General features: G+C 38.8%; 2 protein-coding genes across 3 annotated transcripts in view; one reads left to right on the forward strand and one right to left on the reverse strand.

Moving 5' to 3' along the window:
- Positions 1-2,292, reverse strand: part of abcb11a (ATP-binding cassette, sub-family B (MDR/TAP), member 11a) — a 28,648-nt gene extending 26,356 nt beyond the window's left edge. For both annotated transcript variants that reach the window (XM_056271446.1, XM_056271445.1), the window contains exons 1-5: positions 2,101-2,292; positions 1,318-1,384; positions 1,165-1,177; positions 674-728; positions 347-588 (exon numbers count right to left, since the gene is read on the reverse strand). In XM_056271446.1, the coding sequence (XP_056127421.1) occupies positions 347-588; positions 674-728; positions 1,165-1,177; positions 1,318-1,366 (359 nt within the window). In that variant the 5' untranslated portion in view covers positions 1,367-1,384; positions 2,101-2,292. The remainder of the gene's footprint in view (positions 1-346; positions 589-673; positions 729-1,164; positions 1,178-1,317; positions 1,385-2,100) is intronic.
- Positions 2,293-11,146: 8,854 nt separating this feature from the next.
- On the forward strand, positions 11,147-14,827 carry dhrs9 (dehydrogenase/reductase (SDR family) member 9). The gene is made up of 5 exons (XM_056271455.1): positions 11,147-11,239; positions 12,425-12,739; positions 13,368-13,626; positions 14,044-14,207; positions 14,284-14,827. Exons 2-5 carry the CDS (start codon positions 12,427-12,429, stop codon positions 14,505-14,507), a joined length of 960 nt encoding a protein of 319 aa, XP_056127430.1. The 5' UTR covers positions 11,147-11,239; positions 12,425-12,426; the 3' UTR covers positions 14,508-14,827.
- The last annotated feature ends 53 nt before the right edge of the window (positions 14,828-14,880 follow it).

Genomic DNA, 14,880 nt, shown 5'->3' on the forward strand with positions numbered 1-14,880 from the left:
TATAATGTATCATTTCATTATGTATTACATCTGTGCATTCGACAAATGCATATGCAAAGTGACACATTTTACAATGTTTGTACTATTCTGTATGCATGCATGTATGTATATACAGTATACTGCACATACCCTATACCTTTAACAGCCAACTAATACTGTAATGAAAGCTAGTTGACATTTAGTTGCAAAGTTACTTATAGATAGTAGAATGTCCAGAGTAGACTACATCCTTGGCTCTTGCACAGAACAATACATTTTCCTCTAGTGGTAGGTTCTAGTAGAAAGGTTGTCGTGAGGACAGAATCATTTGTATGCCTCAAACGGTGTCCTGAACACCCTCACTCACCCACAGTATGTGGTGGTGTTGTCCGGCCGCTCGACCACAGACCCGTTCAGCCAGGTAATGGTGTTACTGATGCAGGTTTTGTTGGGGTCGGTCAGTTCTTGAACCTCGAGCTCATACTCCACAAAGGTGTTGGTCATCATGCCATACACCAGCAGCATGAGAGGGGACGCGGCGCCGTGGACCAGAGAGCACACGCTTCCCACCGCCATCATCAGGCCTTCCTTCCACGTGGCAAAGCGGAACTGGGCAGAGGTCACAAACAGTAATGTGAGGGAAAAATCAAGAATTCGACCAATCTGAACCGCAGAATCATATCGAGACACTTACCAGCTGAAAGAATCCAACGCTCAGAGCTTTCTCTTTTGTTTTGTCGCTGCCCTTCCTTCAAACACAGAAATCATTTTTGGATTTTCATGCACAACCTTTATGAGGGCATTAACTATACAAATGCACACAGTTCATTTATAATAAATAATTCAATTTAATCAATTAATTGAAATCAATTCTGAACAATTGTGGCTGTTACTTGTAAATCAAACCAATACAAAGTATCTGTACAAATAATTATGTAAATAATGGACAATAAATAGTATTTTTAGTCACACTTCTGTCAACAGGATTGTTGGGATTGTTTTTAGTTGTCTAATTTTCTTCCGTTTTCATCAAAAACCACTTCATATTATCAACACACTCAACAACAACACATCTCAAGCACTAGTCCAATCAATAAAATATTAAGAAATGTTTCTCATAAATGGTAGCATTTTTGTCATAAATAATATGGATAAATTTAGGTCAATAAATAACAAAATACTCACTTGAGGTCAGCATCTGTTTTGTAAGAAAAGTGTGTGATAGAAAATGAGTTGCACTGAGTAAAACATCAAACTAATTAGTTTTTTCTTAATTGTTACTGTACATGTAATTGCAGATATTGAGCACTTAAGATTAGACATGCATGCAGTTCTTACCTTTATCAGCATTGTATGATGTTGTGTTTTTACTTTTATTCTTCTTCATTCTTCAATTTGGCTGCATCTGAAATGTGATTTTACAGAGGAATAACTTTAGCTATTTTCAACCGCTCAACGGCATCAAATAACTTCTCCTTATGACAAAACATAACATTTAGTCTTATCTGTAATACATTTTAGAGGAGAACTGAAGAGGTAGTAATGCTGAACTTTTTTGTTTTCTTTTCATTACTTTTGTGTGTTGAACTAGAGAACTTCTACATGCTATTATTAACCTGGCACTTCATATTGATTATATAACAGAGCTAGTTACTGAATATTAAGAGACCTGAGCTGATTATGTCTGATGAATTATTACAGGAAAATTAAAAACATTACTGCACCAAGGAAAAATAAATTCATAAATAATACAAATACAAAAATGAGACAACTGTTGAAATCCAGATTTAAAAGGATTCAGGTGAACCTTTCTAGAGGTTATTTTATGGATTTAGTTTTAATCAATTCATTGTGTTTGAATCCATTTTTTTAATTTTAATTGGAAGAATTAAGCATACTAGAAAAAATTAAATAACGTGAAATAATGTGAAATGCAGGCGACTAAAGCAAAAAGTCAATCTCACTGCAAATTACTGAGAAATCAAAAAGATCTAATTTGTGTTCTTTTCTATTTCCAAATAGACTTCATGAAACATTTCAAATGCCCAGCAGTTACACTGCTCAATCAAATCATTTAAACTGTTTTTTGTAATTGAGAAAGCGAGAAGGACTGGATCATACCTGTTGGGCTGAGCTGCTCTCAGTGGCGATTCTCCCATGTCAGAGGGGCTCTTCTATCAGTGCAGTCAGTCACACCTCCAACACTATCTATTAGACTGATAAGACATACCTGATCTCAGCCCGGCAAGGTCAAGGTGTGCACAGTCTGTTCTCCAAACAGAGATTTGAGTGATGGGGATGTGTTGGGGAGGGAAGGGGAGGGGAGGGCTGGCTGGTTATGTTAAAAGTGTTAATGAGTTGCCAATGTGATTTTTCCTGATATTGGTCATATTTATGAATTACTGATCAAATCACATTGAGATTTACTGCTGATTATTAACGCCATCTCACAGACAACAGTAATAAAATGGGTTGAATGACCGTTGGGTTGTTGGTTTATTAAGACAATATAAGGTTGGGCTTGCAATATTGGGTACTCCTCCTCACACCGTATGCACATGTCCATCGGTAGAGGGAGGGGGTTTGGGAGCAGGGCGAGGAGAGGCTGGAGAAGGACAGAACACAGGAGGAGCCAGTGTAAAGGAGACCTTATAGTAGTCGCTATGCGAGTAAAACCTCAATTCCCTGATCTAAAGAGAGGCTCTAGCAACTGACGACCACGCCGGAGACCTGGGTTTGAGGCCCGCACAGAGCGGGGTGAGTAGGACCTGGGTGAGGGGTTACATTGGTGTCGTGGACCCGGATGGGAGTGAGGTTTAGGGGGGTGAGTGTAACGGAGGCCAGCTAGTAGTTACTGTGCGAGTAAACCTCACTCCTCTGATCTCAAGATGCGCTCTAGCAACTGACGCTAGAGGCTGCAGTCTTTAGCCTCCTAATTAGAACGCCTGATTCCCACGCCGGGGACCCCGGTTCGAGGCCCGCACAGAGCGGGGTGAATAGGACCTGGGTGAGGGGTTACACCAGCAGAGGGGAATACAACGGCAGAACTGGCGGAGGGAGGAGCCAGCCAATAGGCTGGAGCAGGACGAGGTGGAGACCCAAGCGAAACTCCAAGAACAATGGCCCAGGGTAACATCATAGGCCTGGAGGGCCGATGTGATGTCGTCGGCTCAGGTGAGCATGGCGGAGGCGGGGGCCTGGCAGAACGGCCGGGGCAACACCAGAGGGAGCGAGGACCAAGGTGGAACCGAAGGGAAGGAGGAACCCGGTGGAGAAGAAATGTAAGGAAGACTGAGGCACAGCCGGAGGTCCAGAAGTCTGCAGAAAAACCAGGATGATGAGAGACCAAGGTGTGGCTGGAGGGACGAGGGAGCCCGGTGGAGCCTGAGTGATGGCGGATCACTGTGGATCTGAGGGAGCGCAGAGCCAAGGCAGAGCCGAAGGGGCCTTGAGGCCTTGAGGCCTGGGGTTTAGCCAAGGGATCTGATTCACAGAGCCATGCCGGAGGTGAAGGAGCCCGAAGCGAAGCCAAAGAGCTCACACTTGTGGTCCGGGGCAGGTTTTCTCTTGTTGTCCAGGACTCTCCGGGCTGGGACGACAAGCCCTGTCTGGAGCAGACAGGGAGATGGCTGCTGAAGGTGTTGAATGCCTCGGGGAGTCGGAGTTGATGGCATCGTCCTCCATGACTCCCAAGGAGATGGAGGATCTGCAAACCCATAAGGCACAGCCTCCGCAAAGCCTCCTTTAGTCCTCCTCCCTCATCAGCAGCATCTGTCATGTCATCCATTCCACTCCAAAAAAGTTTAAGGGGTTTCATCATCCCTGTGCGCCTCGTTGTAGAGATCCAGAAACTCCACCACCTATTCCTCTATTCTGCAGGTAACAGTCCCATTCAATTTTACTCATTTTGAGGGTCGGTTATTCTGTCACAGTCGTATGGTTGAATCCAACACGAAGGAGTCAGGAATTCACATAAATAGTCTTTATTCCACGAACAGAATTACACAAGAGAATAAACACATTTACCACACATACGCAAGGACAATGACAAGGAACAGAACAAAACGGAGTACTTATACGCTGAGTTACATAAACATAATGATCAACAGCTGAACATAATCAGTAACTAAGGAGACTAACTAAACAATCAAGGCTAAACTGAACTGAAGCACAAGAAACAAACAAATAGGAAAGAAAAGACAACTAAACAAAACAAAATCCTGACAGGTGTGATGATTTTTTTTGTTAGAATCATGCCACTATATATAAAAAAAACAAGGTCTATAATGTACCATTTAGTTCCAGTGTCATAATAATAATAATCAGTAGTTATTTTGAATATTTTCCCCCCTTATCTACAATTTAATTCAGACTGGATTCATAAATGCATCATGATCATAAATGGTGATAGTTTAATAGCCTAGCGGTCATTCAACCCATTTGGTGACATGTCATCTCAAAAACATATAAATGATCAATAACTGATTACAAATCTCATACTTATCCCCACTATCTGAATCCAGTTAAAACATGCCGTGTTTTGGTTCTGTTTTGCCTGTGCCAGTCATTTGACCCAGTCTGATTATGTCTGATTATGTATTCCATTCACCTGGTGTTCTATTAATTAACTCATTAGTCCCTGTGTATTTATCATGTATTCCTCATGGATATGAGCAGAACACACACACACGCAGTACAAATTACTCTCTAAAAGTATTGCATTTCTAATTACTTCCAAAATCAACCTCAACTGGTTGAACAATACCAAAGGATAGACATGAAACTGCTATTATTGAGCAGACCAAGGTATTTTAAGGGAGAAGGTTGTAAAGATGTACATTTTTATGTTAAATCCACTATTGTTTTATTTAGAATTGTTCTGTAGCTGAGTCTATACAGTATTTAATGAAATAACATCAGAAGTAACTTTAAATAAATTACAGAAAAATTAAGAGTAATCCCTTACTTTACAGTAATTAAATTACAATATTACTTAGTATTGAGTAACACCCAACACTATACAGTACTAGGCTACTATTTTTACTGACATTTTAAGAGCCTTTAGGGCAAATGTTTGATGCTAATATGGTGTACATCCTAGTCAATCCTCATCGAAACAGTACGATTACAAAACCTCTGAAAGTAAAATATCTGAAATATATCATAAAGGATTATAAACAATAATTTTGATTTTCGTACCCAACCAATAAAGAGAAATACCAATATAATTGATACGTCATTGACATCTGGTGGCCAATGAATCACACAAGATGCTAACTAACAAGCAAAAACAGCTTATTTCAGGCCATGAAATCATGTAAAGCAAACAAATATGGCATCCCTTTGCAAACTAATTAAAGCCTTACAAATGGGTTGAAATAAAACCCATAAAACAGGCTTCATATTTTTGTAAACAGCTACCGGTCTATGTTTCATTAGGAATGTGATATTACAGACTTAAATCATTAAATTTATTTTTTTTAATTAATTAAATGCTGTTAAAATCACAGGTAGCCTCTTGTGGGAAAGTGTCTACAATTAGGTCAGTGACCGGGCGGTGAATAACTATAAGGTATTTTTTGACCTGTGATAAATCACTTATTAATCAGTTTTACAGCTAAAGTGATACAAGCTGGTGTCGTTGTTTGCAATAATCTGCCATAAAGTTGCATCTTGCAACTCTCCCACTCTTCATTGTCATTTGAACATCAGGTATCAATCCTTGTCATTAAGATATGCATTCTCAATTCAATCCTGAATGGCACTCAACAATCCTGAATGTAAGAACAAGCCAGGTTTTAAATACAAGACCCAGTTTTATGTATCAGCTCCGTCTCTTTTTGTGGTCTTAATGGGTCCTTGGCCTGAAAAGGGTTAAATTCTTAGAGTCGTAATGTTTGTTATACTCCCAGAAAGAGATTGACAAGAGATTTACCTGTTCATACACAGAACTTGATCCGCTGTCAGGGTGTTTTTGTGTTGTTAGTCCTGTATGTATGTAGCCAATTGTCCTACTTTTCTGAGTAATCTAAAAACTATACTTTTTAAGCAGCACTTGTCTTGTCGTCTCTTCGGGATGAACCGCTTAATTCACTTTGTTTGAATAACAGCCTCTGCCGAAAGAGTCATTTGAATGTGCCTTAAATAGGAAGTGTCCAGCAGCTCTGGAGCTTTTTTAACTGCAGGATTAACAATAGCACAAGTGATTCCTGCGCACTGTAAAAACACAGTTTCAAAGAAGTCTGAGGTTGTTTCCTGTGTTTGGGAATGTGCTGTTTACACGATCCTAAACACAGGAAACCCCTTCTGTAGAAACTGATCTCAGGACCTGTGTTGTTATCAACTAAAACCATTGTTAAAATTAAATATAATATAAATATTAGATGGAAAAACTTCAAACTTAAATTAAACAAATGAGTTGTTGACTTGGTAACTAACTGAAAAAGTCTAAGTTAAAGAACTAAAACTGGGAAAAAAAAGCGACTAAATGCGAACTATAATTTTTCAAACAAACTAAAAAAGTAAAAAAAAAGCTAATTCAAAATATAAATAAATAAATACTATAACAGGAGATAATACTACAACAACAGCCTGGACTGGAACAGCTCCAAATAAAAAAATACATTTCTGTTACACTTTACTATAAGGTCTCATTCCTTAACATAATTAATGCATTAACTAACAATGTGTTACGCAATGTGCAGACACTGATGGAAGGTGAACAGGGAGTTTATTGACAATAATGGGGCTGTGATGAAATGAGCAGGTATTTACATTTACATTTTACATTTAGTCATTTAGCAGACGCTTTTATCCAAAGCGACTTACAACTGAGGACTACACCAAGCGAGTCATCGTGAAGAGGCAAAAGCAACGCAAGAAGTGCTCAAAATACAAAGTTCAGACATAGCTCGGAGTAGCATAAGCCAGGCAAGCGAGCGAGTCCAAAGGATGATCTCAAGGGAGACACAGAGGAATGGAAGACACTGGAGTCAGATAGATCGCTGGAGACCGGGAGAATAGTCCACTGTGTAATCGAGACGGACCATGAGCTGAGGTGAAGTGTGTGTATAGTGTAGTAATGAGGTGCAGGTGTGAGTGATAGGGAATGGCGTGCAGGTGTGAGCCAAGGAGTGTGATGGGAGATGTAGTGCAGATCTGTGACAATGAGCAATCTGTTTTTACAAGCATTTATTAATCTTTGGTAATGTTCGCTAAGACAAATACATTTGTTCATTGTTTGTTCATGTTAGTTAGTGCAATAACTAATGTTAACAGATAGCCTACAACATTGGATTTTAAAAATATATTGTAAATGTTGAAATTAACATTAACTAAGATTAATAAATGCTGTAAAAGTATTGTTCATTGTTAGGTCATGTTAACTTATGTAGTTAACTATTAACAAAAGAAACCTTATTGTAAAGTGTTACTTTTTTTTTCTTTCCCGTATAGACCTAGATTGTATTTTCTGATTTTTAAATCTCTGGCTCTCTTTTTTCTTTTCTTTTCTTTTCTTTTCTTTTGCAGTTTTAAATAAAGGAACAATCCTCTTGGTGTGTTGAGAGGAGAGTGTGTTGTCTCTCTACAGGTGATGTTCATTCAGCTGCAAGAGATGCATTTACAGGCATTACACATTAATAAAAATAATAATCAGGCTTGACATTAACTTTTTTGCTCACCAGCCACTGTGGCTAATGGTTTTCCAAAGTTACTAGCCACTCAACATTTTCACTGGCCACAATTTTGACATTTGTACCATGGGGAAAAACTGCAATATACACTCACCGGCCACTTTATTAGGTACCCCATGCTAGTAACGGGTTGGACCCCCTTTTGCCTTCAGAACTGCCTCAATTCTTCGTGGCATAGATTCAACAAGGTGCTGGAAGCATTCCTCAGGGAGTTTGGTCCATATTGACATGATGGCATCACACAGTTGCCGCAGATTTGTCGGCTGCACATCCATGATGCGAATCTCCCGTTCCACCACATCCCAAAGATGCTCTATTGGGTTGAGATCTGGTGACTGTGGAGGCCATTTTAGTACAGTGAACTCATTGTCATGTTCAAGAAACCAATTTGAAATGATTAGAGCTTTGTGACATGGTGGAAGTAGCCATCAGAGGATGGGTACATGGTGGCCATAAAGGGATGGACATGGTCAGAAACAATGCTCAGGTAGGCCGTGGCATTTAAACGATGCCCAATTGGCACTAAGGGGCCTAAAGTGTGCCAGGAAAACACCCCCCACACCATTACACCACCACCACCAGCCTGCACAGTGGTAACAAAGCATGATGGTTCCATGTTCTCATTCTGTTTACGCCAAATTCTGACTCTAACATCTGAATGTCTCAACAGAAATCGAGACTCATCAGACCAGGCAACATTTTTCCAGTCTTCAACTGTTCAATTTTGGTGAGCTCTTGCAAATTGTAGCCTCTTTTTCCTATTTGTAGTGGAGATGAGTGGTACCCGGTGGAGTCTTCTGCTGTTGTAGCCCATCCGCCTCAAGGTTGTGCGTGTTGTGGCTTCACAAATGCTTTGCTGCATACCTCGGTTGTAACGAGTGGTTATTTCAGTCACTGTTGCCCTTCTATCAGCTCGAACCAGTCTGGCCATTCTCCTCTGACCTCTGGCATCAACAAGGCATTTCCGCCCACAGAACTGCCGCTCACTGGATGTTTTTTCTTTTTCGGACCATTCTCTGTAAACCCTAGAGATGGTTGTGCGTGAAAATCCCAGTAGATTAGCAGTTTCTGAAATACTCAGACCAGCCCTTCTGGCACCAACAATCATGCCACGTTCAAAGTCACTCAAATCACCTTTCTTCCCCATACTGATTCTCGGTTTGAACTGCAGGAGATTGTCTTGACCATGTCTACATGCCTAAATGCACTGAGTTGCCGCCATGTGATTGGCTGCTTAGAAATTAAGTGTTAACGAGCAGTTGGACAGGTGTACCTAATAAAGTGGCCGGTGAGTGTAGATAATCTTTAACATTATCTCATAATTTGGCAGCGGGTATATTAGGCTGCTGTCACTTTAAGACCTGACACACGGATCCATTATTACACTGTTACACATGCGTTTTCTTTCTCAACTGTTTACGTTCATTTCAAACATAACTGACTGTGTTTACATGTATATTCGCCAGGACCATAATTTTGACCTTATTTTGTGTGTATTTGACTGTTTAAGTGCAATAAGCAGCGAAAAAGAACTCAATATAGAACGAGAGACGGCTTTATGTGTGTGCACTGGTTGTGAGCACAAAATCTGTGGGAATGAGTAAAATTATGCACAATATACACAATCCCATACAGAAATTTAAGCCCTGTAACACCAACCTTATTAATCCGAGACAAATGAAACGAGTGAGTGAGGAGAGGTGGGTTTGTGTGTAACTCGCTCTCGGAGAGATCTATGCTGCGTCCCAATTCGCATACTATCCGTCCTTAATAGTATTCGAAAATAGAATTAGTAGGCCCTTACGTCCCAAATCGTAGTATGTTGAAATGAGTGTCCCAAAGAGACCCGGATGGTCTACTATTTCCGGTCAGAATCCGAAGTGCAGATCGTTGCACACTAACGGCTAATATTGGCCACAACCCATCGCGCGTTGGACGAGGATTCGGTTAGAACTACAAACACAAGTGAAAAGTGTTCAAAATCTACAGACATGGAGGACACGTGAGTCCGACGGTTGTGTAGAGGGGTTTAGATAAAGGGGTTTGACTGAGTGATTAATTATCAGTATCTAACCTGACGAAAATGTATTTATTCAATGTTGTCCACATTATATTGCATCTGCAGCAGCATTGTGAACTTTTGCAAAGATATGTTTAGCCATTACTTTTAAATGCATTATTATATTCAAAATCCAAACACATGAGGAGAGTCTCGGCATGAAAGACCCACGACTGGCAGATGAACGTGCTACAACATTTCTCTCCGAAACCGTAAGAAATTAACTTAGATTGAATGGAGGATTTTAACTGTGACGAGATGATTGACAGGGCAGTTTACGGTGACAGGATGCACGCAGCACGCGACAGATCTGTCCGTTAATGATGACGAAGTAGTATGTCCCAAAGCTTGCCTACTCGTTTGCTACACACCTCAAAAGTAGGCCTGTGTACTTTTTCTTCACAAAAAGAGTACATACTTTTAGGGCGTAGTATAAGTAGGCGAATTGGGACGCAGCACATGAGAATGCAAGAAAGCGCAGCTGGTATCGTTTATCTATTCTGTGGAAAATGAGTAGGCCTATTTGCGTTTCAGATATTTCAGAGAGTATCAATATGTATCGAAAAATCGATATTTTTGACAATACTACATTGCACTTAGTATATAATTTCAGGTGCCTTTTTAAAAGACTACAACTGAAAAAAATTTACTAAATATAAAATTCAACCCGCCAAATTGGCTATAGGAGTGACTGCTGAAATCAAGCCGCAGTTGGCGGGTGTTAATGTCATTATTGTCACCCTTATAATAATCATTTCGAACTATCATGCAAAAGCCATTTTGCAAATCTGGCTCAGGTGGCTTGCTTTATTATTAGGCTATTGTATGTTTAGAAGAAGAAAAAGACATCTAAACGATACCAACAGCAGCATCGTTTCAAGCTGCTTTGCAACTGTAAGAAAAAATGTTAGAGAGAAATGAGAGACATTCATCTCTGGAGTTTTACCTGATCTTTCCACTGCAATTGACTTTATGCAGAGCTGCACTACTTCCTGAACTTAAGCCAGCTCCTTTATTTCCTGTCTTACATTATTGGACACACTGATTAATCCAGGTGTGTCTGATTATTGTTGCTATGACTACTGAGGAAGTAGTGCAGCTGTGCATAAAGTTAATTGACATTTTCTACCATCTTCCAAACTTTCCAGGGAGATTGTGTGCCTAAAGAGAAAACTCTGCTCTGATATCTTGATCATTCAGCGCCCCCTGCTGGAGTTAATTGGTTCAAATGTTGAACTTGATCAGAACGTAGGCTACCAGAGGCGCGCGCAAGAGTTCAGTAAAAGAAGCGCAAGAGTTAAAAAAAACACGTGTGGACTTCATGACAGCGGGAACAACACGGAACACTTGTGTTACATAATAGCAGCAGACTACTTCAGTTAGCTACCCGTTGACAGATACAAAGCGCAAGCGGCAAGGAAGAACAAACACATCCCCACACTAGACAGACAACTGACAGTAGGCTACTAGAAACAGTTATCTTAGAAAGCTGTCTTATAAGAAAACGGTGAGTAGCTTATACCGGCGGGTTGTAGACTGTTTTGCAAGAAATGAGAAAATTCCAGTTTTTAGTGATGTTTGCAAAAGATTTCTGTCAGGGCATTTTCGAGTAGCCCAGCCTCAAGCGTTTTCTAAGGACATGTTGATGTTGCAACAACGTTAGCTTTGTTTCTTTCTTTTGTTCTTTCCAAGTATACAACAACAATACAGTATCGTTTATTTATTAGTGAAGTGAAGTCTAACTCATTTCAGGGAATCGGTTCTTTTAAACAGTTTATTTTGACAGAACAGGTTCAAAACAACCCGAGCGGTTCTTTTTACTTCAGACGTTAAATTACGTTACGTTAAATCAACAGTTTCACTGAAGCTATCAACTTACAGAAATAAAAGAAAATCTAAGCAGATATTGTTTTTTAATTGCATTTCTTGTAATTTAATGTAGTTCAATTTGTTTCAGCCACGATTCCGCTCATAAAAGTAGTCATTTAGATTCTAAATCTTTTGTATTTACAATAAACAACACTGTAGTACATGTAGCCTACATCTCTCGAATAAACTTTTTTTTCCAAGTTATAATTTACATTTTATAATGTATAATGGTTAAAACCAACCATTATTATTTTGTGCATTGTTAAAACTAGGCTATAGCCTATGCCTACTTTTTTTTTTATTTTTTTATATATTTTTTTTTATATATATATATATGATTGAACTTACATCGAACTCAATTCTTGGCTAATTTCAAATTGGACTTGCTTGAAATAAACGCTTCAATGAATTGTTGACTTCATACAGAACGACTCGTGAACGAATTTAAACCGACTTGTATGAACCGGTTCAACTGATTCTTTGACAAGATCCGAATCAAAAGAACGATTCGTTTACGAATCTGCACAATTCTCCAATATGAAAAGATAAAGAAACAGAAAAACCTAGAATTATTCCTTTATTTATAATTTACTGCCATTTGTCTATATTTTACATTTTTTATTATCTTTTCCTTTTACTTCTACAAGCTCTTCATACTGTTTTGCAGTGTAATTCAATAATTAGCCAGTTAATGGTTCACTATGTACTTTATGAGTGGAGCTTTGACCAAATGCGTGCTCACTCATCTTTATGTTATTGATTTTGGCGGTGTTGCACAAATGTGATTCCTTTTTTCTTATTGAAAATATATTTTCTTTTGCAGACATGTTCCTGTACATTTTTGGTCTCATAGTCTTGCTCTATGTCTATCGGTGGTTCAGAGAACTGGGAAGAGTTCCCAACAAATCTGAGAAGTTTGTGTATATCACAGGCTGTGACACAGGTTTTGGGAATCTCTTGGCCAGACACCTGGACACAAAGGGTTTCCGTGTCATCGCTGGCTGCTACACAGAGAAGGGAGAGGTTGAGCTGAAGAAGGCCTGCTCCGACAAACTCACAGCAATGCATTTGGATGTCACTGATAATGACAGCATTAAAAAAGCCACTGACACCATTAAAACCCTGGTGGGACAGAAGGGTAAGTCACCGAAAGAGATAGTGCTTTTCTGACACTTTGCCGTCTATTAGTTCTGAAATCTTTTGAAATTTTGTTGTTGTTGAGAGCTGTGGGAAAAAAACATAATAATTAGATGTTATTACCAAAGCTATGTGCAATTCAGAATTCAACTGAGAATGCATTTGAATTTGAATGTAAGATTTAATGGGAAAAAAATCAAAATTCAAAATTTTGACATATATATAAACTTAAATATCCCAATTTTTGTTATTTTTTGTTTAAACTTTATAAAATCAAATTGACAAATCATGAGAATTTTCCAAATATCCTAAAACATTTTTTATTGATTTAAATAATAATAATATAAATATCAGGATTAAGTAGTCAAAATAAATGCTTTTTATTTTTCTTATTTTATTAATTATTCATGTTCTGTTGCATAACTTGTAATGATATTTCTAATATGATCCTACTTACGCTGTGTTTTCTCATAGTGTTCTTCAATGAAGTTGTTGGTCAAGTAGTTTCTTCACATGATTTTCACATGACTCTTCCTGTCACCAAAGCTTTATATTAAGCAATCTGTAATGAAAGAAAAAGGTTGTATTTTGTATTTGGTGTGTGTGTGTGTGTGTGTGTGTGTGTGCAGGTCTGTGGGCCGTGGTCAACAACGCTGGTGTCTCTTTCCCAACTGCTCCCAATGACTGGTTGGATATTGAGGACTTTAAACAAATGATCGATGTCAATCTGATCGGGGTTGTTGCCATTACTCTGAGTGTGTTACCGCTCATTAAGAAAGCCAAGGGCAGAGTGGTCAATGTGGCCAGTGTGTTTGGACGGATTAGTACCCTGGGAGGGGCGTACTGCATTACTAAGTATGGAGTAGAAGCTTTTAATGACAGTCTAAGGTTAGTATGTCCCGTAACCACTGAATGATTCTTCTGGAGACAAAAACTGATCAGAAGAATTCAGATTCAAAGCATTTCTCAGATACAAACCAATTTAATGTGTGGGTGTGGCCTGTGGCACACTTTGATTAATCAACATACTGTATATGTTATGAATGCAAGGTCCAAACATAACAAAACATTCTGAAATTAATTATGATAATTAGTTCATTTAAGTAGCTTTTTTAAACTTGCCTTAGAAAAAAAACATTACTGGTGTGCATCTTGAGACAAAACAATGACATATATTAGGATATGTCAACCATGCAAGTGCAAGTTACTTTCAGTTAAAACAGCTTAAACATGCATTTTAGTCTCGGACTAGCTTAAGCCTTGTCTGTTAAAGCGGGTGTTAATGTGTTTTTCTTTGTTCTGCAGGAGGAACATGGCACCGTTTGGAGTGAAGGTTTTATGCATTGAACCTGGATTCTTCAAAACAGCCGTTACTGACTCCAGTATCTTTGAGAGTCATATGCACAGATTATGGAAGAGGTTGCCAGAGGAGGTGAAGGATGAATACGGCAGTGATTTCATAGACAAAAGTGAGTTCAAATCCAATAACCAGTTTCAAATAGCAAATAAAGGTCACAAGGTTATAACTAGTAATTGTGTTTGTAGCGAAGCTGGTGATTAAGGAGAAGTTTGAGAAGATTCTGGATCCAGATCTGATGAAGGTGGTGAGCTGTATGGAACATGCTGTGGCCGCCGTCCATCCTCGGACCAGATATTCTCCAGGCTGGGATGCCAAGTTCTTCTGGCTGCCTCTCTCCTACATGCCGACCTTCATCTCGGATGCTTTCGTCTTAAAAACTGATGTTAAACCCAAAGTTTCAGTTCTGTAAGCAGAAACAGCAGTGCTACGCTCATGCAGCCTACTGAGACATGATGTAACACTATATATAGTTAACTAATATATATTTGAATTAATTAATACCTAATTTACATTTTTACAATATTGAATTCAAATCAAATATTTTAATTTAAATAAAATTTTAAAATCTCTAACACTTGTCTTCTGGTTTCGATTTTTCATTAAGGATTTGGTAGATCAAAACGAATATTTATTCTTATAATTTTACAGCATTTCAAAAGTCTTATACTTTTTCCCAGTGTACTGCAGATATCCTCTCATTATCTCCAAAATCAAACTTCCTTGAGCGAATATGAAACCAATGACATGATTATGTAAGCACAGAACTGAAGGTCAGCAGCAAA

This window comes from Rhinichthys klamathensis, unplaced genomic scaffold (genome assembly GCF_029890125.1).
Source record: "Rhinichthys klamathensis goyatoka isolate OS25496 unplaced genomic scaffold, OSU_Roscu_1.1 h1tg000320l_1, whole genome shotgun sequence".
Classification (NCBI taxonomy): Eukaryota; Metazoa; Chordata; class Actinopteri; order Cypriniformes; family Leuciscidae; genus Rhinichthys; species Rhinichthys klamathensis.

Excerpts from the sequence above, each read along its gene's own strand:
- dhrs9 (XM_056271455.1), top strand. The coding sequence starts at position 12,427 with ATGTTCCTGTACATTTTTGGTCTCATAGTCTTGCTCTATGTCTATCGG. Across the intron at positions 13,627-14,043 it reads GCTTTTAATGACAGTCTAAG|GAGGAACATGGCACCGTTTG; the intron begins GTTAGTATGTCC and ends TTTGTTCTGCAG. Across the intron at positions 14,208-14,283 it reads CAGTGATTTCATAGACAAAA|CGAAGCTGGTGATTAAGGAG; the intron begins GTGAGTTCAAAT and ends TTGTGTTTGTAG.